We start from the raw sequence: 27,697 nt of genomic DNA, 5'->3' as shown, positions 1-27,697 counted from the left end.
GACCATAAAATTTTAAAATACGTACTTACAAATTGTAAGAATTGGAATAGCGCAATGTTTCTGCGGAGTAGTGGAGGTGGTCTTGATTGACAGGTACATGTGCGTTATTTCTCTTATAGCCTATTGCATTGCTGTTTTCGGGATAGCAAACGTGTTACTTACACCTTTAAAGAATGAGATGTCCGCATCGCATCGTTACCTAAACTGTATTCCTTTTTTTCGTTGCGTTTAAAACTTTGTAAAGATTCCTCATGAATGTAAAGCTTTGGTGTCAAGGTCATACGCAGAGGAAAATCGGATACTGGTTACTTGGTTCAGACTAAGGCGGAAATAGCAGAGGCTCTTCTGTAATTGTATCATGTGTCTGTCACAATTATCATCTGGTAACTTTACCTTACGGCAAAGAGGGGGATAAAAAATTTAACTGGATAAACGGCGTATAAAGCAACTTGTAACTAGTAATAAAACGGACAATTTTACCCACTGTGCCCGTTATACTAGTTGTACTAAAATGCACAACTGACTGAAAATAGAAAATATTAACTGAACTCTTGCTGTCATGTCATGTTATGTCATGTTAGGATTTATTTAACTGGTAACTGTTCATGTTAACAATTAATCATTATGTACCTATTGTTGTTTTTAAGCTTAGTGTAAGTATTGTTAAGACAATGTCTTCTTAACTGCCGTGCTCGGCCTCATAAAAGTCTGGGCTGTTTGTAAGAGCGTCTCATTCATGAACTCTCTCCTCAGCTGTTTGGACAGCTGCTAATATCCTGGTGCACCCAGGAGTATTTGCACTCTTAAAATACACCATGTGATACATTTGGCTGTTGTCTTGTGTCTTCCAGTCACTGTTGGTAGCACAGCATGAGCAGAACATGACAAGTTACAAGTCACCACAGATTGTAGTATTGTTTCACTGCGCTTTCTTCTTTTTCTGATTGTTGTGTAGGAGGCCTGTTGGTTTATTGCGATTCTAAAGTCCTGCATTACAATGAATCTCTGTCTTACAGTAAACAACATTCCTTTGGTTGGCAGTACATATCTGTGGCTGTTTGCCTACTCCGTATCGGTGTTTATCACTCACACACTTGGCTCGGTCTAACACATATTAAATCACACTGTACGTGTTTTTTTTTAGGACTGGCTCGGTGCTCAGAGGACGAAACCCGCCTGGTCAAACAGCTTTTCACTGGCTACAACAAGGTGGTTCGGCCTGTCAACCATTTCAAAGACCCAGTGGTGGTGACCGTAGGCCTTCAGCTCATCCAGCTCATCAGCGTGGTACGAGATTGGTGATAAATCCTGCTACTAACCCCCGCCCCCCCAGCTCCCTGCTCCAGATTTACCTATTTTCTTCTTCTCCTTCAGGATGAAGTAAATCAGATTGTCACTAGCAATGTGAGACTTAAGCAGGTATCTCTCCTTTTCCCTGGACTTAATCAGAAATAAAATTGCTTAAAATTATATGTACCTATTCATAAGGACATAGGTTAAACAATTAGGATTGAATTACTTAATGGGAAAAGAGTAATTGAAACAAATTTCATGTTACTTGGTTGTATGCCATGTGTGTTGTATAGAGCCTTATATGGTTTTGTTCTTGTTTTTAGCAATGGAAAGATGTAAACTTGCAATGGAACCCCGATGAATATGGTGGAATAAAAAAAATCCGAATACCATCATCTGATATTTGGCGCCCAGATCTTGTTCTTTATAATAAGTAAGAATCAATCTTTTATGTCATTGTTCGCTGTGCAGTTTCAGTGTGCTTAGGCTAGGCTAGGCTAGGCTAGGCTAGCTCAGTACTCCAGCAGTGACTTGTCATGACTTTGCTTTGATGTCACATAGCTCCCCCTTCTGCGGAGTTGGCAAATAGTACCTCTGACTGAATCCGGTCATCAGACCAGACGCTATATCAGTCACATTCGCCATTTATTCAGGGCAACTGTGCTTTGGCAACTGTTGCAGGTGGCATTCCTGGTTAAGTCATAGTGCAGTTGTCCAGCCTTTGCTAAAAGCTTTCTGCCTCTGATGTCTCCTCACAGTGCTGATGGGGACTTCGCGATCGTGCACGAGACGAAGGTGCTGCTGGAGCACACCGGCATGATCACCTGGACCCCGCCTGCCATCTTCAAGAGCTACTGTGAGATCACTGTGTTGTACTTCCCTTTCGACCTTCAGAACTGCAGCATGAAACTGGGAACGTGGACGTATGATGGCAACCTGGTCGTGGTCAACCCGGTAATCATGTGATCTGGGCTTCCATTCCTTTGTTCTGCTGTGCGTACAGGGCTGATGGCAAATGCATATAAAAATAATGTAACTGTTCCAGGAAAATAGATTCGTGACCTGCCTAACTCCCCTACATAGCCCTGTTGCACTTCTTGACCTCCTCAGGACAGCGACAGGCCTGACTTGAGTAATTTCATGGAGAGTGGCGAGTGGGTGATGAAGGATTACCGTAGCTGGAAGCACTGGGTGTACTATGCCTGCTGCCCTGACACGCCCTACCTGGACATCACCTACCACTTCCTCATGCTCCGGCTGCCCCTCTACTTCATCGTCAACGTCATCATCCCCTGCATGCTCTTCTCCTTCCTCACAGGCCTGGTCTTCTACTTGCCCACTGACTCAGGTAATGGGTTTCCTTAGTGCAACATGCTTGTGACATCTTATGATGACTATCAATATGAACCATTTCAGTAGAATAACATCACACCAGCTAGTCCATTAACTTTATCAAAAAAGTCTAATTTTGGTTTGATTCAAGACTAAGCAAAGAATAATAGTATAGAATCACATGTTTATATTGAAATTGTAGTGTGTATGTGAACCCAGACTCAGTCTTTAGTTACGGGGCACTTTTACACCATACCAAGTACGGTACTTTGGGTACTTTCCCTTTTCCATTGACTTTCATTCGAGTACCAGTATTAAAAGTTCCAGTACCTATAGTGCCAAACCTCCTGAGGTACTTTTTTGGTACTTTGGTCCTTTTGAGTGGTACTTATAAACTCTTCCTTTGTTGATTGTTTATGCAAATAGCCTGCCGCTGAAACACAATATAACCACTGTCTCGAAAAACTTTACAAACTTAGAAAAACAATGATAAAAAGTAAAAAGAAAAAAAAAGTTATAATAACACGTGTGGCCCAAGCTTTGATGGCGATCTGGTCGGAGGAACAGATACAACAAGTTTAGGATGTTATGATAAGAAATAAAAAAGTATTTAGAATAATACAGATGCTCCTCAACTTACGAATGAGATACGTTCCGAACGACTGTTCGTAACTTAAAATGTTGGTAAGTCGTTATTCAACATCATGTTAAGGGTATACGCAAGTACAAAGACCTAGGATGCTGGGAGTACACACGCTACGCTGCTGCACAGCGAGAGTAGTGGCCAGAAGTCATACTAGGCGGGATTGGCGCACAGAAAAAAAAATTGATGTTGTGGACCGGAAATGGGAGCCCAATGAACACAATTTGGACTTACAGTCCTCTTCGTTCATATGTTTGAAAGTTTGTAAGTTGAAAGTTCATAAGTAGAGGAGCGTCTCTATACTAGGGCAGCACGGAAAATTTTCAAATGTAGTGAAGTTTCTCACAAACCTATCTATGAATGATAAACAGTGAGGATGAAATGATTGTGATTGTCTCGGAGAACACGTGCAGCGCTCATGCAAAAGTAGCAGAAGTAAACTTTAAACTGAGTTTTATACATACTAGATAGTCTTGGGTGACACGGTGGTGCACTGGTTAGCCCTATTGCCTCACGCCTCAGGGACCAGGATTCGATCCTCCTCCATGACTCTATGTTTTTAGAGTTTGCATGTTCTCCCTGTGTCGTTGTGGGGTTTCCTCTAGGTACTCTGGTTCCCCCCTCACAGCCCAAAAACATCTATCCATCCATCCATCTTCTACTGTTTTTCCGGGTCGGATCACGGGGGCAGCAGTCAAAGCAGGGAAACCCAGACTTCCCTCTCCCCGGCCACTTCATCCAGCTCCTCCGGGGGAACCCCGAGGCGTTCCCAGGCCAGCCAAGAGACATAGTCTCTCCAGCGTGTCATGGGTCTTCACCGGGGCCTCCTCCCAGTGGGACATGCCTGGAACACCTCACCAGGGAGGCGTCCAGGAGGCATCCTGACCAGATGCCCAAGCCACCTCATCTGGCTCCTCTCGATGCAGAGGAATGACCGAGCTCCTCACCCTATCTCTAAGGGAGAGCCCAGCCACCCTGTGGGGGAAACCCATTTCGGCAGCTTGTATTCGCAACCTTGTTCTTACAGCTCATGACCATAGGTGAGGGTAGTAATGTAGATCGACTGGGAAATCGATAGTGGTAAACCCCAATGTACAGGCGCCCAGCCAGGGGGCAATAAGTATGCCCACCCCAGCTCGGCGCCTCTCCCCGCCAGCAACTCCAGAATGGAAGAGGGTACAACCCCCCTCAAGGAGACTGGTTCCAGAGCCCAAGCCATGCATCGAGGTGAGCCAGACTATATCTAGTCGGAACCTCACAGCCTCACGCACCAGCTCAGGCTCCTTCCCCACCAGAGAGGTGACATTCCATGGACCGCCAAGGTCCCCGCCTTTGGCCACTGCCCAACTCACACTGCACCCGACCCCTATGGCCCCTCCTACAGGTGGTGAGCCCATTGGAGGGGGGACCTATGTGCCTTGTTCGGGCTGTGCCCGACCAGGCCCCATGGGTGCAGGCCTGGCCACCAGGCGCTCGCCATCGAGCCCCACCCCCAGGCCTGGCCACCAGGCGGTTGTCATCGGGGTCCCAGTGACCCACGTCCGGGCGAGGGCCCAAAAACATGCTGAGGATAATTGCATGTGTGTGTAAATGGTGTGTGAGTGTGCCCTCCAATAGGTTGGCACCCCATCCTGGGTTGTTCCCTGTCTTGCACCGGTACCCTCCTGGATAGGCTCTGGACCCCCCACGACCCTGAATAGGACAAGTGGTTTCAGATGATGGATGGATGGATAGATAATCTTGAAAATGACCAATCATTAAAATTGCAATGCATGCGATGTTGCCTGCAGCTGAGTCTTAGGAAATTTTGTTTCCTATGACAAAGTAAAAATGCTATAATATCTGGACAGTATGAAGGTATGAAAATGCCTGATCTCAACCCAGCTGACTATCACGGTCCTTGCGATGTAAGAATCGCATGTGCATGACATGCGATGTTGGTATTAATATCACACATTACCCAGCCCTATAATATACTACAGCCATTTTCTGGATTCAACAGCCTACAAAATACCCCACCTCGCATTGTGATGTCATTTAATTTTTACTCAAGTGGAAAGCCAACACTTTGAAGTACTGTACTGTTGGTACTTTCTTAAAGTATTAAAAGTACGGTACCTGGTGCAGTGGACAAACCGCTATTTCCTGTAGCATAATATATGATATACATTGATCCCAGAAGAGATCTTTATAAAGCATAAACATGTGAAGGATAAGATTGCATAAAAGTTAACATGTGATTCGTGTTATAGTACATACATCATTTTCCTATTTACCAATCACAATTAAGCTGACTCGCATTTTGGAGTATAATAGCAGAACAGGATGTACACAGTTCCGCACTTTTTTGGAGTTAGCTCAGTCTTGGACTGTATTGTATAGTATTCCATAGTCTCTTGGTCAGCTGAGTTAGGAAAGTCTGTTTTGCGTAGCATCAGGTTTGTCTTTAGAACTCAGCTGGCCTCTTGCACGTGGTGTTTCTCCTCAGGGGAGAAGATGACCCTCAGCATCTCTGTTCTGCTGTCCCTGACCGTGTTCCTGCTGGTCATTGTGGAGCTGATCCCATCAACCTCCAGTGCTGTGCCCCTCATTGGGAAGTACATGCTGTTCACCATGGTGTTCGTCATCGCCTCCATCGTCATCACTGTCATTGTCATCAATACTCACCACCGCTCCCCAAGCACCCACACCATGCCTCAGTGGGTGCGTAAGGTGAGTACAGCAGGCAGTTACCAGTCAGTCTATGGTCTCTTTTTTCAGAGTGGGAGGGGTTATGCTAGTTGGCTTCCAATCACATACTGGGATGTCTCTTGTTTAACCTCTTTGCCGCCCAGTATGCTCCTCCTCTATGGGTTATACACTATAATAAAGCCAAATAAATTCCTCAGTCTTCGTAAATTGCAGTTTGCTTGCTGATAATGTCTGTATGGTAATTGAAAATGCAGGATCTTTGCTTGCACATACATCATAAAGTGGTCATGATGAAAAATAATCCTTAGAAAAGAAAAAGAATCTCTTTGGTTTACCTCACTTTACCAGTGTTACTTTTTAATAAAATTTAAAACAAAAACAACAAAAGAAACATGTTTTAGTTGTAGTGGCTGTATTTCAGTCCCCTAAATATTACACATTTTGGCATGAAAATTGTCACGTTAAAAAATGAATCATTGCCATAGAGAGCAAATGCATGATCTTATGCTGCCACCTGCAGGAGTTAATGTGAATAACAAGGCAGCGATAAGTATTAAACGATGCGGGTTCTTTTGTTTTGGTCCGATAATGAATCCATTTTCACTGGATCCTGATCTGCTAATGATAATTCAGAGGAAAGCTTTGGTTGTGTAACCCAGATAACTGATTGAGCCTGGTAAACAGAATAAAGAATAGAATATTCTTATTGTCATTGTACTGGTAGGAAGTACACTTGTGGAAATGCTTAGTATTTTTGGCATTACACACAAAATTATTGCACAAATAGTTGCGGTAATGTTTATAAACAATCAAAGAATGTTATGAATATCATACATTGGATGATTAAATATGTAACTGGAGTAAATGGAATAAAGTTCTGTGATCTGTAAAAATTGAAGGTGTTTCCACAATATTGGCCACTAGTGTACAAGAAAATTCAAATTATAGCTAAATGTAAGAATGACTTCTATAGCAATAAGAACATTTTTGCCTTTAGAGAAGGGTAAGAGTCGGGTTAAATTGTTAGACACACTAGAGTCTGTTCATATCAAGTTATCAATTGTTCCTTAAATTGGTGCTCGTTGTGTCACCCTGTGACACTCTCTGTGCAAAATGGCCTCCATCTGGCACGAATGTGAATAGAATGTTTCTCAGATGTGAATCTGCAAAGTTTCTCAAAGAAATGTCTCTTTATGATGTCACTGGGTGAAAAACTGTCACGATTCGGCGGACGGGCGGACAGGGAAGGAGGCGAGAAAGCCGTGAATGCCGAGATACGGAGTTTATTCCGGGTAGACAGGCGACGAACATCGAAACAATACAATGACAGAACTGGGGAATACTGACTGAGACACGGACTAAATACTAAAGACAGGCTAAACTGAATAAGCAACAGGTGATCACAATCAGGAATTAACACGAGGTAACGAGGGGGCGTGGCACACACGAGGATCGTACAGCTCCGTACGACAAAAACAAAGGGGCAGCTTTAATTTTTATGTGTTAAAACAAAAATATTTGCATACATAGGATATTGTAAGATGATGAGTATCTACTTGAATGTCACTGTTTCATGGAATTTCCCATTAAGATTTTATTTTTAGAAATACTGGATTTTAAAGTTTGTTTTCTGGTCAATTCTAGATCTTCATCGAGACAATTCCCAACGTCATGTTCTTCTCAACAATGAAGAGGCCGGCCAAGGAGAGGCAGGACAAGTCCATCTTCACTGCGGACTTCGATATCTCTGACATCTCGGGAAAGCCCACCCCGCCCTCGGTTACTTTTCAGTCGCCCATCATTAAAAACCCTGACGTCCGCAGTGCCATTGATGGAGTCAAATACATCGCCGAGACCATGAAGTCTGATGAGGAATCCAATAATGTAAGGGCACGTTCTAAGGCTGGCAAACCGTCCATATTGTGGCATAACTCAAAAGTCCAGCCAGTTTTTTGCAGAATCATATTTTGAGCAAGTGTGGTAAATACTCCATAAGACGTCTGCTGTGGTCATGTGTTCCCTGTCCCCAGTGACTCTCCCTAACCTCTCTGCCTCTCCACCCTGTGCTCTCTCCAGGCCGCTGAGGAGTGGAAATTTGTTGCCATGGTGCTGGATCACATCCTGCTGTGTGTGTTCATGGCCGTGTGCATCATTGGCACGTTGGGCGTGTTTGCTGGCCGCCTCATTGAGCTCAACATGCAGGATTGATACACAAGGAGGCGATGATGTCGAATAGGGCGTAACCTTGTTTTCCACATTGCGTATCTTTATTTTGGGTAAAATGATGCATTCACAAATATTTACAAATGTTTTGCATGTGACTATATAGTTTTTAACTTTTCAATCAAAGTGTATTATTATTTACATTATTGTATTGAATATTTGTTGAATTTGGGATTAATTTAGTTACATTTTACAGCTAGGCTAATCCTACACAAGTAGGCACTGATATTATACACCAGGCTTATGTATAAATAACAAGCATCTAGGCCTCCAATTACCATTTAAGCCAATTGTAAACATGGTTGAGTTTTACTAATTGCATTAGCCATTAAAGGCATGGCAGTTTAAAGCATAGGTATTGCATGAAATTACCTCCAGTCTTGCTCTCAGACTTTAGAGGGTGCAACCTATTTTCATTTTATCCTGCAACAAAGTAACAGCTGAGTTTGACAGTTCACCTTTCATTCAATTGTATGTTAATTGCATCAAACATTTTTATATTTTCTTCCGGAGGGCAAAAAGAAAACAAAAAAGTCAAGTCTACCTTGCGTAATTCATATTTTCTCTTTGACTCTGTGTCTCGGATGGAATATCTCCTCTATATCGACACATTTCGAATTGATTAAACCCGTTAAAGCTGTCGTGGTAATGCAAAAAGAAAAGTTAAAAGACGGTTGAGAATGCCTTTTTCGTCTTAAACAGACGGTAAGATCATTCTTTAGCAATGCCTGTATAAATTATGTTTTGGCGTAGGCCTGTATATATAGGTTCCGTCATCTGCAAATCATGATTTTATTACGCATTATGATGCATTTTTTCTTTTTCATTTGTTCTGATTATGTTACTGGGCAAAATAGCAAACGATATCTTCCTCAACGCTCAGTAAGTATCACATCTGGAAACATTGCATCACTATGAATGTCCCGGATTTGGGAAAAAACAGAAGTTTCTCTGTTAAGCCATAAATGCCTTTACACTGGGTAAATGTCCCGGTTGCAGATGTTTATGAAGACGATCTAATTTTGCTCGTGATGCGAGGACAGTTTGAGTCAGAGACACTTTAACGAAGGTAAGTTAAACATTACCGATAACATTTACCAGATTAACTGGAAGCTGTAGAGCAGAATGAAAAAATATATCAAAAGGAGTGGCACTGGGATGCATCTAGGCTATGGTTTGTGCGTCTCGATTTTTCTTATGACTTTTTGCATCAAACTTGGCATGTTTCTGCACATTTAGAAAAATAATATCCAGTTAGAAAACGAAACTGCAATGCCTCAGGTGGTTTTGATTGAAACCGAACACTTTAAATCATGAAAGTGAATCGTGAGGATACGTACTGGTGTCCGACGTGTACGACTATTGCCATTTCAGTTACAAGTGTACTTTTGTCTTTCCCTTGTAAACTCTAATACTTGCTCTCAGAAACTTTTCAAGACATTTTAGCGTATGCCAAGTCAAGCTGGGAGGAAGCGAGCCCCGCTTTCCTTACTTATTTCCTGGGCATTTATTGGGTGTGTAGTTGGCTAGATGTCGCTAGGAGTATTTGTGAATTTAGCTCAATCGTTACTCTAGAATAAAAGTCACCGCTACATCATCTATGCCTACCATTTGCATTTAATTGTTGCAGCTGTGCAGTTCTGTTTTTTAATGCTTAATGTGTTATCAAATGTAAAACTAACAATATGACGTGTACTGTAGCTACTGTTTTGGGATCTGCGTCTCAGTGTTATATCTGTTACATAAAATGTAACAAAAATAACGGCGAAGAAAGTCTCATGAAAGCAGATTTAGGTTATTGAAAGGCTTCATCCGCGTCGCGCACAAGTGTGTGTATCTGTGTGTTTTTCTAGTTTTCGGATTTTTTCTCAATTTATGCTTGATATGTGCATTATTGAATTTTCACTTTATTTAAGCACTGCTATGAGGTTTATCATTCAACCTTGGATCATCCAGCAATATCTTTTCATTTTGGAACTGCCTGTTTTGCGTGAAGACATGAAATTTGAAAGACAGGAAAAGTTTATTGTAATCAGGGCCGGTCAAGTCAGCAAGAAACAGGACTACTATAGCTTAAGAACATAGCCTAGCATTCCAGTAGCCTACTGTATTTGGGTGAAATCAATTTATACCGCGCAAAGGCTTACTGTATACGACTGCGCTTGCGAATCCAGTACGTCTCTTACTGACAGTCATACAGCAAAATATACATAAAAATCCGTGTTATTTTTTAATGGCTCATACCCAGAAAATCTCTTTTAGTGCTGTAACCGATGACCGAGCACAACGAGGAACATGCAGTTAAAAAAACAACAGGAACAAACTTCAAGTAGACTACTATCTTCAAAAAGGGAATTTTAAAAAAGAGAGTAAATTAACTTTACTTTCTTGAAAATGTTCAAGGCAAATAAATTGTTCAGCCTTTGAATTATTATTATTATTATTATTATTATTTGGAGGACAACTGGGAGGAACAGCTCGTCCACACTGGGAAGGTCTTGGAGGCCATCCGTTGGGCAGGGTTGGCCGCCAATCCAGTCAAAGATTGTCATTATTATTATAGAGCTGTTTTGTTTGCTGATTTTTGTCCCCAGGTTATGTCCATCAGCTTGTCCCTAGGGTGCCCTTATCCCGCCCAGATGCTGTAATTGCATGCAGCACGACACGCCTCACAGTACAGGACAGACTGGAGGACTAAAGTCCCATAATGTCTCCTGCTCCCCAGCTCTGTATGTATGTATGAGGGCTGAGCGGTGTTTGCATTTTCTGTCCCAGATTTCAGCGTAATCTCAACTGGAATTGACATCTAAATTGAACTCTGGACCTGGAAATATGTCATTTGCATGCATGGTCACTTGTCTCTTGACTTAGAGATAAAAGAACATAATTATATAATTATTTATTGCATACAGTGTCCATCTCTGAGGTAAAAGTCACACTGTCTGGTCGTAGTGCTCAAGATAATGGAGTTCCTGTTTTTACCAAACACATTTACATGTACATTTATGGTATTTGGCACCCTTAGCCAGAGCGATGTTAATTTGCTTAGAAGCCTCATCAGTGAATACATTCTGATACTGTTTCAATGGAACCCGGCTAAGATTACTATCACTCTCAAAGATTCTGTTGGCAAGTAACATTTTTTTTAAATAATAAGATTATAATTCTAGAAGTACTAATCCAAGTAATTCCGAAAGAGGTAGGCTTTTAGTCGTCGTTTGAAGGCACCCTTTGACTCAGCTGTTTGGACATATATGGGAAGTTCATTCCACCACTTAGGTGCCAAAATAGAGAAGCGTCTAGATGCACGTCTTCCTTGATCAGCTGCACTCAGACTCGCCAGTTCACTCCATGCCTGACCATGTTTGACCCCCACTGTCCAGTTCCTTTGAATGATGTGTTCGCCCCATACTGTGCTCTGGTGTGGCGCACTGGGAGAAGTAGGCCAGAGCATGATTAGTCAGACTCGAGCATGGCATGGATGTCATGTGATCGCTAACCGTGCCCGGGTGCGGAACACAGACATGACATCGTGACACATGCACTCATGTACGCTATACAAGAACCGAGCTCCCGGAAGGAATGGATCAGGTAAGCTGTCCAGGCTGGCTGTGTCCGAATTCTGGGCTGCCTCCTTTGAAGGCAGCATTTGAAGACCGAATGCATCACAGTCATGTGACACGACTGCCCCAATCAAAAGCTGCGTCTTCAAATGCAGTTCAGAAATGCATCTGGAAAAGAGATACTATATTCAATTGTTTTTTCGCCTATCGCAACTTGCCCTTTCTGAAATACACAGACACATATACAAGTGAGAGCAAACTTGGGGGTCACAGCACAGGGTCAGCAAGCATGCAGCTCCCCTGTACACAAATTGGGGTCTTGGGCCTTGCTCAGTCACTCTGGCAACCTCCTGATCACAGACCTATGCTGTGTCCGAATTCAGGGGCTACGTCCTTCGAAGGATGGGGTCTGTGTAGCCCTTGCAAGCTGCGTCCTTCAAACTTTGAAGTTCAAAGGTTCGTGCAATGAAAACTTGGCAAAAGAGTCATGTATGTCTAGGCTGCATTTGAAGGAGCTTTCGAAATGGTCTTATCATGTCACTTTGACTGTGTCAGGATGCAGCCCCTGAATACGGACACAGTCCTGACCACCCCCCCCCTCCCCACATTGTGTCTTATGTCCTCTTTAATGGTTTAAACTTAGTGCTTCTGCAACACAGGGATTGACTACTTATGCAAACAGCATGTTTCAGTCCTTTAAATGTAGGTTTAGACACTAAGAAAACATCAACAGTGAAGATGCTTCTATAGTGAATGCAAGCATAATATCATCAATAAATTTGCTTGTAAAAAATGTATGACAAACACATTTTACTTATTTTGTTGATACTGTAAAATAAGTTTATCTAATCTTAAAGATTTTTACAAGTGATTTTTACTTTTGCTTTATGTTGTGTTTTTTTTTTTTTGCTGAGTTTCCTGTCTAACATGTTGAGCTTTATGGTCCTGGATAGAAATCAGATGCCAGGTAAGGCTGTCTGGACTTAAATGGAGGTTTGTTATTGTAGCTCAGTTGGCTACACCAGGAGGCAGAGTGCCTAGGAATCAGGTGATGGATAACACATTTGGTCCATGCGTATTCTCATGGGCTGCTTGAGAAGGCCACATGGGAACTGGAGGGTTATTATACAATGGCGTTTAAGAAAGTTATGTTATAATGATACTTTTCTGTAGGTATCATGTCGATATCATGCCGAGTGTGTCAGCTTAGCCATTTTAAAGCTTCTCCAAAAGTGACCCAGATAAATGCACTTGACAGAACAATAGTGCATTTCTAAACCTTCTGTGGTTTAGATATGTCGATGGTGTGTGAGAACATTAGTGCTACTCGCTCTCGCTCTCCGTACCTCTGTGTGGGCTGAGAACTACAGGCTCCTTTATGGTATATTGCCTGTTTCCTGTGTGGTGCTGTCATACTTTCAGGAAATGTCGGCTCAAGCTTCTGTCCTTCTGTGAAGACGCTGCAAACATTTAGCACTGGAGGCAAGTCCTTCTTGATCTGATGAACTAATCCAGTAAGCTCTTCTACTTGAAATCAGACTTGCTTAAGCACAGATTACACAGAGCTGATTGCAGGCTGATTTGTTGTGCAATATTTTAGTGCTGATGGACCTCATGGAGAGACAGTGAGACATAACACCTGCAATTTGAATTTTGCACCCATCTAGCTGTGGAGACAGTGCAGTGTCCCGGGAAACTCTGTGACCTCACACTCCTTGGGTCCCTCCCCCCAGTTTTGCGCGTACTGAGTTTGCACATTATTCCTGATGCCCACGTGACGGTTCCACCTTCTCATTTGTAATGTAATGTAAACAGGAACAATATACGAAATAGCGCAATGTAATTATGTAAGTATTCCAGGGAGCACACATAAACTGTAACCCTTCCCTCTCCTGTAAGGCATCAGATTAATTAGTCGATGTAATGAAATCATTATGGGATTTCGGCTCTGTCTTTAGGTTCCATGGCCTGCTAGCGTAGTAGGTTGCATTTTCACATCACTTCTCGCCGGTCAAAGGTTGAAATCCCCTTCCTGGTTCTGGGTGTATGTAATTTGCATGTGTTCTCTTTGTTTCTTTTGTGTTCATCACATAGTTAAAAAATGTGGTTGCATGGATTGCCATCTGTATTATGCCTATAGTGCGTGTCTGTGTGTGTGTGTGTTTGTGTGTTTTTTTTTTCAGTCCCCACAGGGGAAAATTAAATTTCAATAAAAATCTGTCAGCGCAATGAAATAATTAAAAATGCCAAAAGAGTTTGTTTGGCTACTTGTGTTTAATGTTAGGGCTGGGTAGGGGTTAAGGTCGTCACTGTTGGGATTTGGGTTTTGCCCATAGAAATGAATGGATGGTCCTCATAATGACATGAGTATAGGTCTGTGTGTGTGTGTGTGTGTGTGTGTGTGTCTGTGTGTCTGTGTACACACCCTGGCATCCTCTTCAGGATGTTCCCTGCCTTGTGCCTTACGCTGCCTGGGATACGCAGGTTACCACAACCCTGTGATATTAAGTGGCGTGGAAAATGGATGCTAACTGCCACTGGCATGCCTAGGAGTGACATGTGACAATTAGTTAAACTTTAAAGAGGGACCCTTGGGAGTTGCATTTTTAGTTCCCTTATCCATTTCTGAGCTTTTTAGTCACTTAAAGGAACTGTTAGTAAAAGCCTAGTTGCTAAATAAGTAACAAAGTTAAAAAAAAAAAAAAAAAAACTGAAATAGAGACTTTCGTTGGACAGCCTGTGCTTATGTGATAGGGAGCTTTTGAGGGGCGGGGCGGGGGGAGGAAGTGTGATGTGCAGTTCTGCACAGTACAGCAATACGGGAAGTGACCGCGCTGGGAGGGCAGTGCTGCATGGAGCGACAGGACAGCAGGGTCTAGGTGAGCACGTACTCTTCCCTCCCGATCCCCCCACGTCCCTCCCCAGGAAGGGACAGGTGTAGATAGTAGAGAAACAGTTCCTTTGTTGGTAATGTGCGTTTCACACAGAGGCGGGGGTTCTCAGGCCTGGGGCCCCTGCTCTGCTCGCTGTCAGTACCAGCTGAACAGCAACCGCACGAGGAACTGAAATGCAGCAACGTGGCTAAATGTGGAAGTGCAAACTTTTGCAATGTCTACTGGGCTTTCGGAAACCATGACTAAGAAAAAGACTGTTGTGTTAGGATGCTCTGTGAGTTCTGCAATTAGTATCGCTGCATATTTGTCTGATCTGTGATGTTCCACAATTAATAACGCTTAAAGTACACACTTCACCATGAGGTCGGGGGTAGATGCAGTGGGGCTTGGTGGAAGTGATTGTATTTGCAAACATTTTGATGTTAACATTTGAAGACAGTGTTTTATGTACTTTACCGTGTACTGCCTGCAAGACCCTGATAGTTATGGTGCCCCTATGCAGTATCTTAAGGCAGTTGGTAATGTGCTTCTCCCAAATGGGTTGTCTAAGTAGTGCATTATAAATAAGTGAGCAGAATGAACAAAAGTCTGAATAGTAGTGCACGATATCTTGCTGTAATTCAAGTGTGTCCGTGATTTTGGAAAAAAAAGAGTACATTTTAAGCACATATAGTAAGATCTAATTGTACAAAGGCATCCCATCTAGGGTGTCCCCTTCCTCATGCCTGGTGCTTTCTGGGATAATCTGGCAGGGTGTGTGGTCTCACCATGGCCAGAGCTGAATCCAGACATAGGCAAATTGAACAACTTCTAGGGCCCAATCGACACAAGGGAGCCCAGACAAAGTAATTAAAAAATATATACACCATATATGGACAAAAGTACTCGGACAAACCTCTAAATCACTGAATTCAGGTGTTTCATTCAGGTGCATTTCCACAGGTGTATAAAATCAAGCACCTAGCCATGCAGTTAGGTTTACAAACATTTGTGAAAGAATGGGTCATTCTGAAGAGCTCAGTGAATTCAAGCATGGTACTGTCATTGGATGCCATCTTTGCAATAAGTCAGTTTGCGAAATTTTTTCCCTGTTAGATAGCTCATGGTCAACTGTAAGGGGCATTATTGCAAAGTGGAAGCTTTTAGGAACAGTAGAAAATCAGTCAGGAATCTGACTCAAAATCTGCAGAGTTCCAAACTTCCTCTGGCATTAACTCCAGCACAAAAACTGTGCACCGGGAGCTTCATGGAATGGGCTTCCATGGCCGAGCAGCTGCATGCAGGCCTCACATCACCAAGCGCAATGGCAAACGTTGGATGGAGGGGGGTAAAGCACACTGCCACTGGACTCTGGAGCAGTGGAAATGTGTTATCTGTTTTGAGTGACGAATCACGCTTCTCTGTCTGGCAGTCTGATGGATGAGTCTGGGTTTGCCAGGAGAACTTTACCTGCCTGACTGCATTGTGCCAGCTGTAAAGTTTGGTGGAGGAGGGATAATGGTATGGGGTTGTTTTTCAGAGGTTGGTCTAGGCCCCTTAGTTCCAGTGAAGGGAACTCTTAATGCTTCAGCATACCAAGACATTTTGGACAATTCTATGCTTCAAATTTTGTGGGAACAGTTTGGGGAAGGTCCTTTTCTGTTCTAGACTGTGCCCCAGTGCACATAGCAAGGTTCATAAAGACTTGGTTGTTTGAGCTGGCTGTGGAAGAACTTGACTGGCCGCACAGACCCCTGACCTTAACTCCATCAAACACCTTTGGGATGAACTATAATGGAGATTGTGAGCCAGGCCTTCACATCCAACATCAGTGTCTGACTTTACAAATGCTCTTGTGGATGAATGGGCAAAAAATTCCCAACACACTCCAAAATCTTGATGAAAGCCTTCCCAGAAGAGTGGCAGCTGTTATAGCTGTAAAGGAGGGACCAACTCCATATTGATGCCTATGGATTTAGAATGGGATGTCATAAAGGTTCCTGTGGGTGTAATGGCCAGGTGTCCTAATACTTTTGTCCATATAGTGTACAGTGGTACCTTGGTTTGCGAGCATAATTCGTTCCGGAAACGTGTTTGTAATCCAAAGCACTCGTATATCAAAGCATTTTTTCCCATTAGAAATGATGGAAATTCAGATGATTCATTCCACAACCTAAAATATTCCTATAGAAATGAATATAAGGTAAAAATACATAAAACAAATTAACCTGCACTTTATCTTTGAAAAGAATCGTGGATGGTGTGAGGGAGACGAGGAGAAGAGGAAGGCTATTTTGTAGGACGACTTTCACTATAACTAACGGAATCACTACTATCTTTTGGCTCACTGGAATCTTTTTCTTTTTGTGCGACTTTAACAAGAAACCTATCCAATGACAGCTGCTTTTGCCTCCTTTTCGATTTCACGTAAATGTGGACATTGCATTGTCGTTAAACAGATTCATCGCTCGCACTGCTACTCCTTTATTCGGGTGGTGATTTTCTACTAAATATTGACTATATGAGTGAGGGACGCCAACTGAGACCGAGCATGGGAGACGATTACCCACAATCCCCCAGCGAGAGAGTGAGAAGAACCATCGGCTCAGTTGTGATCATGTGACGCACGGCAGACAAAGCGTATACGTAATACTCATATTGCAAGATCTCGCTTGTTTATCAAGTTAAAATTTATCAAAAAATTTTGCTCGTCTTGCAAAACACTCGCAGACCAAGTTACTCGCAATCCAAGGTTTTACTGTACTTTATACATGGCCGACTCTATAGCCAGAATAGGTTGCCTAGGGCCAAATTGAGTGGATTGTTGGAAATGAATGTCACAATACTGATGATGATGTGAAACTAAAAAAAAGTATTGGAATTTAAGCATTTTAATTAGTCAGTCAAATGTAGGTATTAATTGCATCACAGTCTTAGAACTGGTTATTGGTCATTAAATAGACAATGTGAATACAGTCTGCCTCTAATTACTACTCTTTCATTTATAAAGTATTGTTTAAATAAGAAATCTACCACAATGTTTGGCATCAAGCCATATCTGATTTATACTCATCTTTTCACCTAAGTCTGTCTATACTGTGGATGAAGTTAACATCTCATATTTAAAAAAAAAAAAAAACAATAAACGCTGTAGCTTCTGGCAGACAGTCACCTATCATTGTTCACTGTTACACATTTGCCACATTGTTGGCATACAGACCTGTTTAAAACCAAGAGAAAGTCACTAATCACCAGTCAACCACTTCGTATTAAAGGAGGAATGTCACTGTGTGGAGCCGAGCAGTGATCTGCTGGTCAAGTTCTCTAAAAATGTGAGATGTGGAAGAGGTGCCCTTAAAGAGAAGAACATAATACATTCTGATTAATGGGCGTTCTCGGTGTTTTCCATCTTTACCACAGAGACTGCAGAAAATATTAATAATAACCTCAGTGAGAATGTAAAATGGTCCTGTGACACAGTGATCTAAATGCAGGAGCCCAGCCTTCCAGAATGTCAGGGGGAGGGGGATGTTAATATTACACAGCATGACAGTGAAGATCCCCCCCAACCCCCACTATCCAGGGGTCCTCAATTGGCAGCCAGCAGTCAAAACTATTATTTCACATCTTAATTTGGCCCATGAACATCACAGATGGAGCGGAAATAGTAGGCAGGTTTAGTAAGATATTCACCTAGATATACTGGGCTTGCAGCTTCTTTTTAAACTTGAAAAGGTACGTCCAGAAAAATAACTCAGAACCTCAGAGGAAACTTGGAAGGCATATGAAATGCTTCCTATGAACCTCTACTGTTTGATTCGGTTTGCCAATTCGTAGGGTAGCTGTGGCTGCAGCTCCAAGGGTGATCGGCATAAATATTGTTGCAATAAACCCAAAAAAAGAAGGCAAATGGTCTGATGTCATCCTGGTTATTATGGAAAAGTCCAGCATTGCTTTCATTTCCTCAGCACTTTCTATGAATGGCATTTCCTTACCAGTTTCATTAAAGATGCCAGCTCTTCTGGAAACTGGGATGCCAGTTTAAGGGCAAGAGTCATTAAGGATGCCAGCTCTTCTGGAAACTGGGTTGCCAGTTTAAGGGCAGGAGTCATTAAGGATGCCTGGCCTTCCGGAAACTGGGTTGCCAGTTTAAGTAGTAGGCCCTTCATGGGGATATTTTTCAGCTTCTTAAGGAAAGCTATAAAGGCACTGATGGTCACAGGTACAGCTGCCAATGAATTGTCTTTAGCCTGGCCGTGCTAGCATTGGTTGCTTATTGCACCGAAAGCCACTATTGATTCGTCGGAGAAGGGGATAGAGGTACACTGATTTGCCAACAGTGAGTTTTGTGAAGTGTTGATTAATGCCTATGTCCAGCCATGATACAGATGTGACCAATGTCCTTACTTGACCTGATCCAGGAATGCTACCACCTGGAATAATAATGAATTTCCCCTTGAACTGTTTCTGCTACTTAATCTCGTGATTTTTACAGAAATGGCGCCAGATTCAGTATGATCTGCAGTGCATCTGTTTATAATCAAGTATTATGCTATTTTAAGAAAACAATATACAAGAAGTAGTTCTTCTGGAACCCTCTGAACAAGTGACACCAATGTCGCCAGTTCATGTGGCCCTGTGGTTCTCTTAGCAGAACCTCCTTCCCCAGAGCTGTAGATGTTCTGTTTCCCTGGTTAAAGGCAAATGCAGGTATTTCTCACGTCCAGCTCTGAGTAAGACGTCTCTGACGTGGCATTACCTCATTGGCTGATGCGGTTCTGGATAGTATATGCTAAGACATGGTGTTCTGTGATCTGGTAACTATCAACTGTGATGTCACAGTGAAAACTGTAAGCCCATGTGGATGTCCCTGTGGATGCCTTTGGATGAAATGCCATTTGGCATCTAAAATGGTTTGGAACCCAGGGGAATATCAGAGGTTGTCTAACTGAATGTTAAGCTTTAGCTACAGGCAGAATAGAAAATGTTTTGCTTTTACTTCTGCCTGCTTGTGTTGATTTTGGCCTCAGCTGTCAACACTTTGCATCAGAGATGGAAAAGATTGAATTATGGTAACAAACATCGTCTGTCCTTCATCCTCCAGGCCAGGAACTCTGCGCAGTGTGCGTTTTTTCTTTTTTTTTGCTGCTAGTTGTGGATTTTTGTTGCCTAGGGGGCACTGGAACAGAGGATGAAAGAAAAGTTGTTTTTTTTGAAGAGCCTATTAACTGGAGCTTCAAAGGAACTCTTGGTGCGAGTAGCAGAGTCAGCAGGTTGCCTCCTTGCCCCACATCCCAGAATCCCGCAGCAGTGGACTCAGCACCGCACGGTCATGCCAAGCGGCCACGCGGACATTGGGAAGCAATTACAGCAGGGAAGAGCCACGGCCCGCGGGCCACCTTTAATGTGCTGAATCTGTAGTGCTGCTGTAACTCTAGCCGCTGTCTGGCTCATGCCACTGCACGGGCCGCCTTCAATGGGCGCTTTGTGGACCTCTGGCCTGGCGTGTTTCCCGCAAGAACCTCACGGAAGCGTCCCTGTAGAGGGGCCGGCGTGCGGGACACCACCTGCGGATGGGGACTCGCTCCGGCACAGTTTCGCAGAATCTATTGTTTAAAAACACTCAGCAAATGTTAGATCTGCTGTTCAGGTGCCATTTGCAGGTCGGCCATTACTCAGTGACTCATATTTCAGTCTCTCAGGATGGACAGGTACAAACATAGCCGCGATAAAACGGCAGTGTGAAAATTACAGTGACTACAAAATCCATGTTAAAATCAAAGCAAAACACCCTCTTTCTCACTTTTAGTGTCAACATAGTTATTGTGTCGAGCCTTTTTAAAGCAGAGTAGATGAGTCTGTTTCAGCTTTACTATAATTGCACAAAAAAAAGCTTTTCATATGGGCAGCATGGTGGTGCAGTGGTTAGCACTGTCTCCTCACACCTCTGGGACCTGCCTGGGTTCCATGTATGTGGAGTTTGCATGTCCTCCTAACATCGTCGTGGGGTTTCCTCTGGGTACTCTGGTTTCTCCCCACAGTCCAAAAACATGCTGAGGCTAGTTAGAGTAGCTGAATTGCTTGTAGGTGTGAGTGAATGGTGTGTGAGTGTGCCCTGCGATGGGTTGGTGCCCCATCCTGGGTTGTTTCCTGCCTTGAGCCCATAGGATGGATCTTTTCATATGGGATGTTAAGAAGGGCTCTGTTGTAAACACTACAGTACATTTTCCATAAATGCCCATTTTATTGCCTCATACGTAAACAGTGAGGCAGAGAAACTGCACAGGCTCACCCTCCTTGGAGAATGGACTCGTAGATGATCAGTCGTTTGATACAGTTGTGTTTTCCTGTGCTTGCTAATGATCTCTTTGATAAAATGCAAGAACTATTTAATCTGAGTCCACATATTGTAGTAGGCAGATAGCAGGAAGTTCTGTTAAACTTTTGTAAACCGCAAACACAAAAACACATATGCCAGTTGTTCATTTCTTTCCACGTGCAATTCTGTGAGACATCTGAGCTGCTATTTTTTCTACATATCTGGTAGTCTGTTGGCCTTGAGGTGCATGGGATGATTAGAGAAGATTTTAGTTAGAGGAGCAGTGCATGGTGCTCTTTTTGACTTGCTCTGGTGCTGGAATAATGGGATGGATGAGAGCGAGAATGAGTCAGATATTTTTCCGATATCTCCGATGACCCACTACTAGGATGCATGTGTAGTACTGTATGCTATACAAGACACTCTCCACAGGCAAAGTATCCATCTTAACCTGCAAACGTTACTTGAGAGATCTCAGCAATGATGGTGCCTCATGAAAATCAGGCTCCCTGTGTAAAAGGTGGCGCAGGAAACCGTTAAATCCATTAAAATGAATGTCAATGGGAAATTAGACAGAGAAATGTGAATTATGGCTGAGTTTCACAGAAGCCAAAGAAAGAGAGAGGGAGAGATTTTCTGCTGCAGTGACAGGATGGCTGCGGGTTTGCATTCAGCACACGTCTTCCTGTTAGCTGATGGCACAGGAAGCCAGAGGCTTCTTGCAGACCGTTCTCAGTTGTTTATTTTGACAGCCAAGGGCAGTGTGCATTTGCCATTGATACACTCGTCCATGAGTCGCCTTGCTGGCTCATATGGTGTTCTAGAGGGTTCTTTGAGAAGGCATTAAGACTGCAAAACGCAAGCCAGTTCTCAGTGGCCGTCCACAAAAGCTGACCGGAAAGGAAGGAGGAAAGGGATCATTTATGGCCTGAAAGTGATGAGAGCTTCACATTCCTGCACTGATTCTGAAAGGCAGTCAGCGTGCAGTTAGAACTTTTGCTTCTGAGCATTAGGTCTCAGCAAGTTGTTGAAAAATGAACTTCATAGTATCAGGGTATAGAAATATGAATAGAAAAATGTCTTTAAGAGCAATATTTCAGTGAGCAATCAATCCAAAATGTGTTATGAATGTAAGTGTGTGTTTTTTTAAAGCCACGGTCCTTCAGTGGCTGGCATGTCGTTGTGTTGTGTGTCAGCTTTGAATATGGAGAGAACGCGTTATAGGTGTGCATGTTGACCAGAGAGCAAGCCCTTCATGCAACATGACTTCTGTCATTCAGGCTTCTACAATGGATCCAAATCTCTCCTACTGGGGTTTGCACGTTATGGCCTCATTCATTCTTCCTTCCAGTCACTAGGCTTTCCTCCCACAATGCAACGAGGTGCTGTGTGGGGCCGCTTGACAACCTTAAGTTATTTGTACGACACTGTGTGAATGTGGGTGTGACTTTATCTCACTGCCTGTGGTTTCCGTGACCGTCACCGAGTTCCTTGTTCTGCCACTGAGCCCCCAGTCAGATGGATGGCTGCTGAAAATGACCAGGTGGCTTTTCATGGTAGTCTGCATTCTGCTTGTCAGGTCTGAGAAGTGACAGAAGAATACGTGAGGAGCGACGATGCCTGTGCCTCCTCCACCGCCACCTCCAGCACCTCCCCCAACCTTTGCTGCGGTGAGACACTATCTCTTTCCCTGGTGACTGTTTGACCCTGAACCTACCTAAGGAAGTTGTGTTCCTCATTTGTCATTTTTCTTTCTCTTTGAAAACTATATGAAACCAATGGCAGCTGAGTCTGTCTGTGGAGTCTTCTTGGTTATTATTAATTTACTTTACTAATTTACTGGTATTGGTGATGCTTGCTTACATTTTGAAATCATTTATAAAGCTGAAAATTTTACAGGAGAAAGTCAGTTTATAACTTCAGAAGCCGCATCTAGAACTTGGATTATCAGTCTCTAGGCCATGATGTGCTACCTGTGGTTCCATTATTTGTTCCATATGTACTTCACACACTATTGCTAAGTCAATAAAGATAAGAAGAACTTTATTGATCCCAGGGGGAAATTCTGGAGTAGAACTCCGGTGAAATTTTGAAATTATGCAATTCTAACGTAAAACACTATTGGGGCAAATGTTAAAACTGTTATCTGCCTATAACATAAAACCATTTTGTCAAGAGCATATATGTAGTGTTTCTATAGTGAATAACAGCTCTGTTGGCGATCTATAAAGTCTCCCTGTTTGTCAGAGCTTTGCAGCGACATCTGGTGGAATATTACAGCTACTAAACTTTCCTTAATATTAAACCAGGGCTTTTTATATCACGGTCCTCAAGGTCAGAGCACTGCTGATTTTCCAGCCTTTCTTTACCTGTGAACCAGATGTAAAGCCTCTAACCATTCAGAATCAGTACTTATTAAACTAACTACCTGGGAGAACTGAAAACAAGACCTGGATTTGGAATCGAGGGCCAGACTGAAGAGCTCTGTATTAATCAGTTTCTTTCCTGGTGCTTTTAGGCGAATACAGAAAAACCATCACTCAACAAGTCTGAACAGCAGGGAAGAAATGCTCTTTTATCAGACATCAACAAAGGCGCTCGCTTGAAGAAGGCCATCACTAATGACCGGAGTGCTCCAGTATTTGACAGTGAGTAAACTCCTGCTGAGTGCATCTGCCTACTCGGGCAAATACTGAAGTTTCAGATCTACATATATAAAAAAACATCCTGTTTTACATTCTTCCATTGTTTTCGCCTGTTAGTTTAATGAAGTATATACACAGCTTGCAGTATAGTGTAGGATCCCTTACTGTGCTTTGCATGAAATATGATTAAATGTTGCATCTCTCTCTGATTTGAGATCTTCCATTAATATTTTATTATAGAGCCCAAAGGTGGAGCTGGAGGAATGGGAGGCGGGGGAGGTGGAGGAGGCGGAGGAGGAGGCGGAGGAGGTGGAGGATTTGGTGGGGCACCAGCAGGGGGGCTAGGAGGACTTTTCCAAGGAGGGATGCCAAAGCTCAGATCTGCTGGGAACAGAGACAGTAACGGTAATGTATTAATAATGTTCAATGTACTGACTTAAATAAAAAACAAAAGTAATAATGAATTACAATTCATTTATGAAATTATGTTCTGGTAATGTTACATATAAGGTAAGAACTTCTGGTGCATGATCTTAATAACCTGGTGTATGATATTAATGATCTTCTGGTGCAGGGGTGTCAAACTGCAGTCCTGGAGGGCCGGAGCCCTGTGTAGCTTAGTTATATTAGGACCTTCTGGTGTATGATATTAGTGAGCTTCTGTTGTATGATATTAGGACCTTCTGGTATATGGTATTAGTGACCTTCTGGTGTATGGTACTAGTGACCTTGTTTTGCTGTTTTGTCATAAGATGCCGTGTCTCCGAGGCCTCCTATGCCACCTGGCGGGGGAAGGTCTCCGGGAGCCAGGCCCCCAGGGGGCAGCACAGGCACCCCACCCCGGCTACCAGGTGCACCCCCAACCCACCGTGGCAGTGTCCCAGACCTGCCCAAGCCCCGACATGAGCCGGCTGGGCCTCCACCACCTGTTCCCAGTACCCCACGGCCGAACCAAGGAAGCAGCCAGAATCGAGGCCTCCCTCCTGTGCCTGCGGGGGGTCGATCACCAAGCACTGGCCCCATGCCCCCGCCGCCTGCCCTGCCTGGCCGACACTCGAGCGAGCCCCCCGCATCCAGCCGCCAACCACCTTTGCCTGCCCCCCCTGTGCCTGGCAGCGGACGGCCCTCCCTCCCTCCTGCCCCTAGCAGGGCTTCAGATGATCGTCCCCCCCCTGTGCCTATGGGAAGCAGGCAGCCTTTTTCCCGGGAAGGACCCCCACAGCCTCCCCCGCAGCCTCGTACACCCAACAGCAAGCCACAGGGCTCCCCTGCACCGCGGCCCCCTTCGAGCAGCGCCCCACCCCTGCCCCCAGGTCGACCTGGCCCCCCTCCTCCCACACCTCCCAGTGATGAACAAATTCCCAGGTTACCACAGCGAAACGTGTCCCTCAGTTCTCCCGCCCCCATCCCCACCACCCCTCCAGGCCGCAGTGGCCCTTTACCCCCACCCCCTAATGAGAGACCGCCCCCTCCTGGTAGAAACCCACCTGGGAGAACAGGTATGAATTATAATGTTAATCAATGCTTGAATAATAAATCCTGTTTCAGAGTTTCTTCTCCTTGCTGTTTTATTTTGCTATTTTGGGCTATTTTTAAGTGTTTTGCATAATATTTCTGCTTTATTTACCTAAGTGTTTATTACATACTTGGCATGAACTTTTCCAGTAGACACCAGTATCCTTGCTGATGGTGCTAAAAATATGTCCACAGGTCCTCTGCCTCCACCCCCACCCACAGGGAGGTCAGGCAGCAATGTACGGGCATCAGCCCCGCCCCCACCGAATCGACCAGGACCGGAGCCTCCAAGAGGAGGTCCCAGACCTCCACCCCCACCAGAGAGACCGGCCGTTGGGGGACCGCCACTTCCCCCTCCCCCCATTGGCAACGGTTACCAGAATTCCTACCAACACTCCACAGGTAGGTGTGCAGCTTGGGCAAACGTCCAGATGTGCCTGCTCAGAATTTTCCAGCTGCTTTTCCATCTGCAGGCGCATAGTGTCAAAATCACACTTAGCCCCGCTAATGCTGGGAAGGCACAAGATCCCTTTCTCTGGCACTGATTCAGGATGCAGTTAATGTTACCTGACTCCTTTCCAAAAGTTTCATCACCCCCTGGTGAACATTGGAAAGTATACATTACTGGCCAAAATTGTGGAAACAGCTAGCATTTTTGGCAATATGGCTTAAAAATTACTACACACATATTGGCAGTAATGTTTATAAACAATCAAAGAATGCTTACAAATATCATACACTGGACGATTAAATAAGTAACCGCAATAAAATTCTGCAATCTCTAAAAATTGAAAGTTTCCACAATTTTGGCCACTGGTATATTTCACAGAATAAGAACATTCTCAGATCAAGATTTCTTTTTTTAATTGAATGCAGAAAAGTAGTTGGAAGATGGATACATTTTATATCCATAAATTTTATATATATTTTCAATATAGCAACTAAAAGCATTTTTACGTTCTTGTTAAAAAACTGTCTGGTGGATTTCTGTCCATATCGCTGTACAAGGGGGTCTGTGAACATTGTGTGTGTTTTGCAGACGACTGGGAGGGCAGATTCACTTTTCACCCTGTGTCAGAGCTTCCCTCACCAGAGCCCTATATACCTTCCCAGAAGACCTACCCAAGCAGGATGGGGAAGGGTGAGAACAGAGGTGAGTCTTCTGCTGTGTTCCAGTTATCTCACAGTTCAGAAGTCAGAGCTGGGACTTAACTGCGTTCCAGTACAACAAGTCGGAAAGCTGTTTAACAATACCAGTACTAGCCAGGTTTATTGTTAGCCATTGTGAGCACTACCAGTTTATAACGCATTACACAGCATTTCGCGCATAAAAACACCGTAGCAACACGTTCACAGATCGCGGTTGGACAGTACTGAGTATACGGCCGATTTAATGAGACACAAATCAGACATAGGTGCTAATAAACAGTATTTATCTACAGCTTCCACTTCTGCTGATTAAGGGTGCAGCCATCTAGTATTCTGAAGTCGGGTTTGTAGATGTTCCTCCAACTTTCCCAGTCAGATTTTGGGGGCGTTCCAGTTGAAATTTCCAACTAGGAACTTGGAAATTCTGACTTCTGAGTTGGAATGGAATGTAGCATCAGTGCTTCTTCCTTATGCTGAATCCTTGTTCAGTCCTTCTCTCCAGAAGTCTCACACTTTCCATCCTTTCAGGTTCTGGAAAAAAGGAAAGAGGTGCACCCCCGTTGCCCCCCATTCCTCGGTGAAGAGTTCAGCAGCCCCACATCCTGCCACTCAGTCCTCCAGCCCCCCACCTGCTGCTCGCAGTACACCCAGTTACCCAAACCTGCCTCCTCTTTTCTCCTGTGCATATTTTACTTACTGAGTCTTTTTACATCTGACAGCATTGGAAGTAATTGATATTTCTAAGATGGAAGTAATTGATATTTCTAAGCTGGAAGTAATTGGTATTTCTAAGCTAAGCTGTTTCCATATGGGCTCATTTTTCTAATTTAATTTTAACTTTTTGTAGATTATTTACCATTTGACATTATACAGGAACAATTTTATATAAAAAGTTAATGTCACCCTGCAGGGCCAAAAGAATTGCACATACACACCCATGCTATTTGTCTTCAACTATTGTATATCTAATGTTTTATATCAGAATATTCACTAGTGTTTCTCAAAGCAAGCCAGTGCAAGCAATGCTAGTTTTTAAACTTCATTGTTATTAGGAAATCCTAATGCTTTTATTTTTTATAAAGAACAGGTGTCTCCCTGGTGGAGAGACTCAAAATAGATTAGAGAAAATGTTCAACAGGGGCGTATAACAGATGAATTTCAATATGGTGTTATTCTGCTTTGTATGAGTAAAAAAGAAGGATTTACATTTAATAATTAAATTACATTAAATAGCCAGTGTCATGTGTTTTGTGTGGTTAATTAGGTTTCTAAAAGAATAATAATAAATCTGTTGAGTTGACAGTATTCCTATAATTTAAATCTGTTTATAACAGAACTGTAAAGAAAATGTATCTATCAATTCTCTTGTTAAAAGTTAAATGTATAATTAACAAACAATGTTTCACTCTAAGTGTGATACTGAGTGTGACTATAAATGATTTTCTAATGTT

The 27,697-nt window shown here is 43.3% G+C and overlaps 2 protein-coding genes across 3 annotated transcripts in view; both read left to right on the top strand.

Moving 5' to 3' along the window:
* The window catches only part of chrna1 (cholinergic receptor, nicotinic, alpha 1 (muscle)), an 11,197-nt gene extending 587 nt beyond the window's left edge, over nt 1-10,610 (top strand). The window contains exons 2-9 of the mRNA XM_023805898.2: nt 1,145-1,287; nt 1,375-1,419; nt 1,617-1,726; nt 2,052-2,247; nt 2,404-2,641; nt 5,757-5,980; nt 7,604-7,843; nt 8,036-10,610. Of these exons, the coding sequence (XP_023661666.1) occupies nt 1,145-1,287; nt 1,375-1,419; nt 1,617-1,726; nt 2,052-2,247; nt 2,404-2,641; nt 5,757-5,980; nt 7,604-7,843; nt 8,036-8,167 (1,328 nt within the window). The 3' untranslated portion in view covers nt 8,168-10,610. The remainder of the gene's footprint in view (nt 1-1,144; nt 1,288-1,374; nt 1,420-1,616; nt 1,727-2,051; nt 2,248-2,403; nt 2,642-5,756; nt 5,981-7,603; nt 7,844-8,035) is intronic.
* Nucleotides 9,115-27,697, top strand: LOC111840739 (WAS/WASL-interacting protein family member 1-like). 2 transcript variants are annotated; one of them, XM_023805895.2, is made up of 8 exons: nt 9,115-9,251; nt 22,517-22,607; nt 23,456-23,585; nt 23,823-23,987; nt 24,335-25,081; nt 25,293-25,499; nt 26,137-26,250; nt 26,775-27,697. In XM_023805895.2, exons 2-8 carry the CDS (start codon nt 22,554-22,556, stop codon nt 26,825-26,827), a joined length of 1,470 nt encoding a protein of 489 aa, XP_023661663.1. In that variant the 5' UTR covers nt 9,115-9,251; nt 22,517-22,553; the 3' UTR covers nt 26,828-27,697. The 2 variants fall into 2 exon arrangements, with proteins under 2 accessions (XP_023661663.1, XP_023661664.1); XM_023805896.2 differs by lacking the exon at nt 9,115-9,251 and adding an exon at nt 14,521-14,624.

This window comes from Paramormyrops kingsleyae, chromosome 1 (genome assembly GCF_048594095.1).
Source record: "Paramormyrops kingsleyae isolate MSU_618 chromosome 1, PKINGS_0.4, whole genome shotgun sequence".
Lineage (NCBI taxonomy): Eukaryota > Metazoa > Chordata > Actinopteri > Osteoglossiformes > Mormyridae > Paramormyrops > Paramormyrops kingsleyae.
The sequence above is the reverse complement of the archived record's forward strand: the minus strand, read 5'-3'. Positions and strand labels throughout refer to the sequence as shown.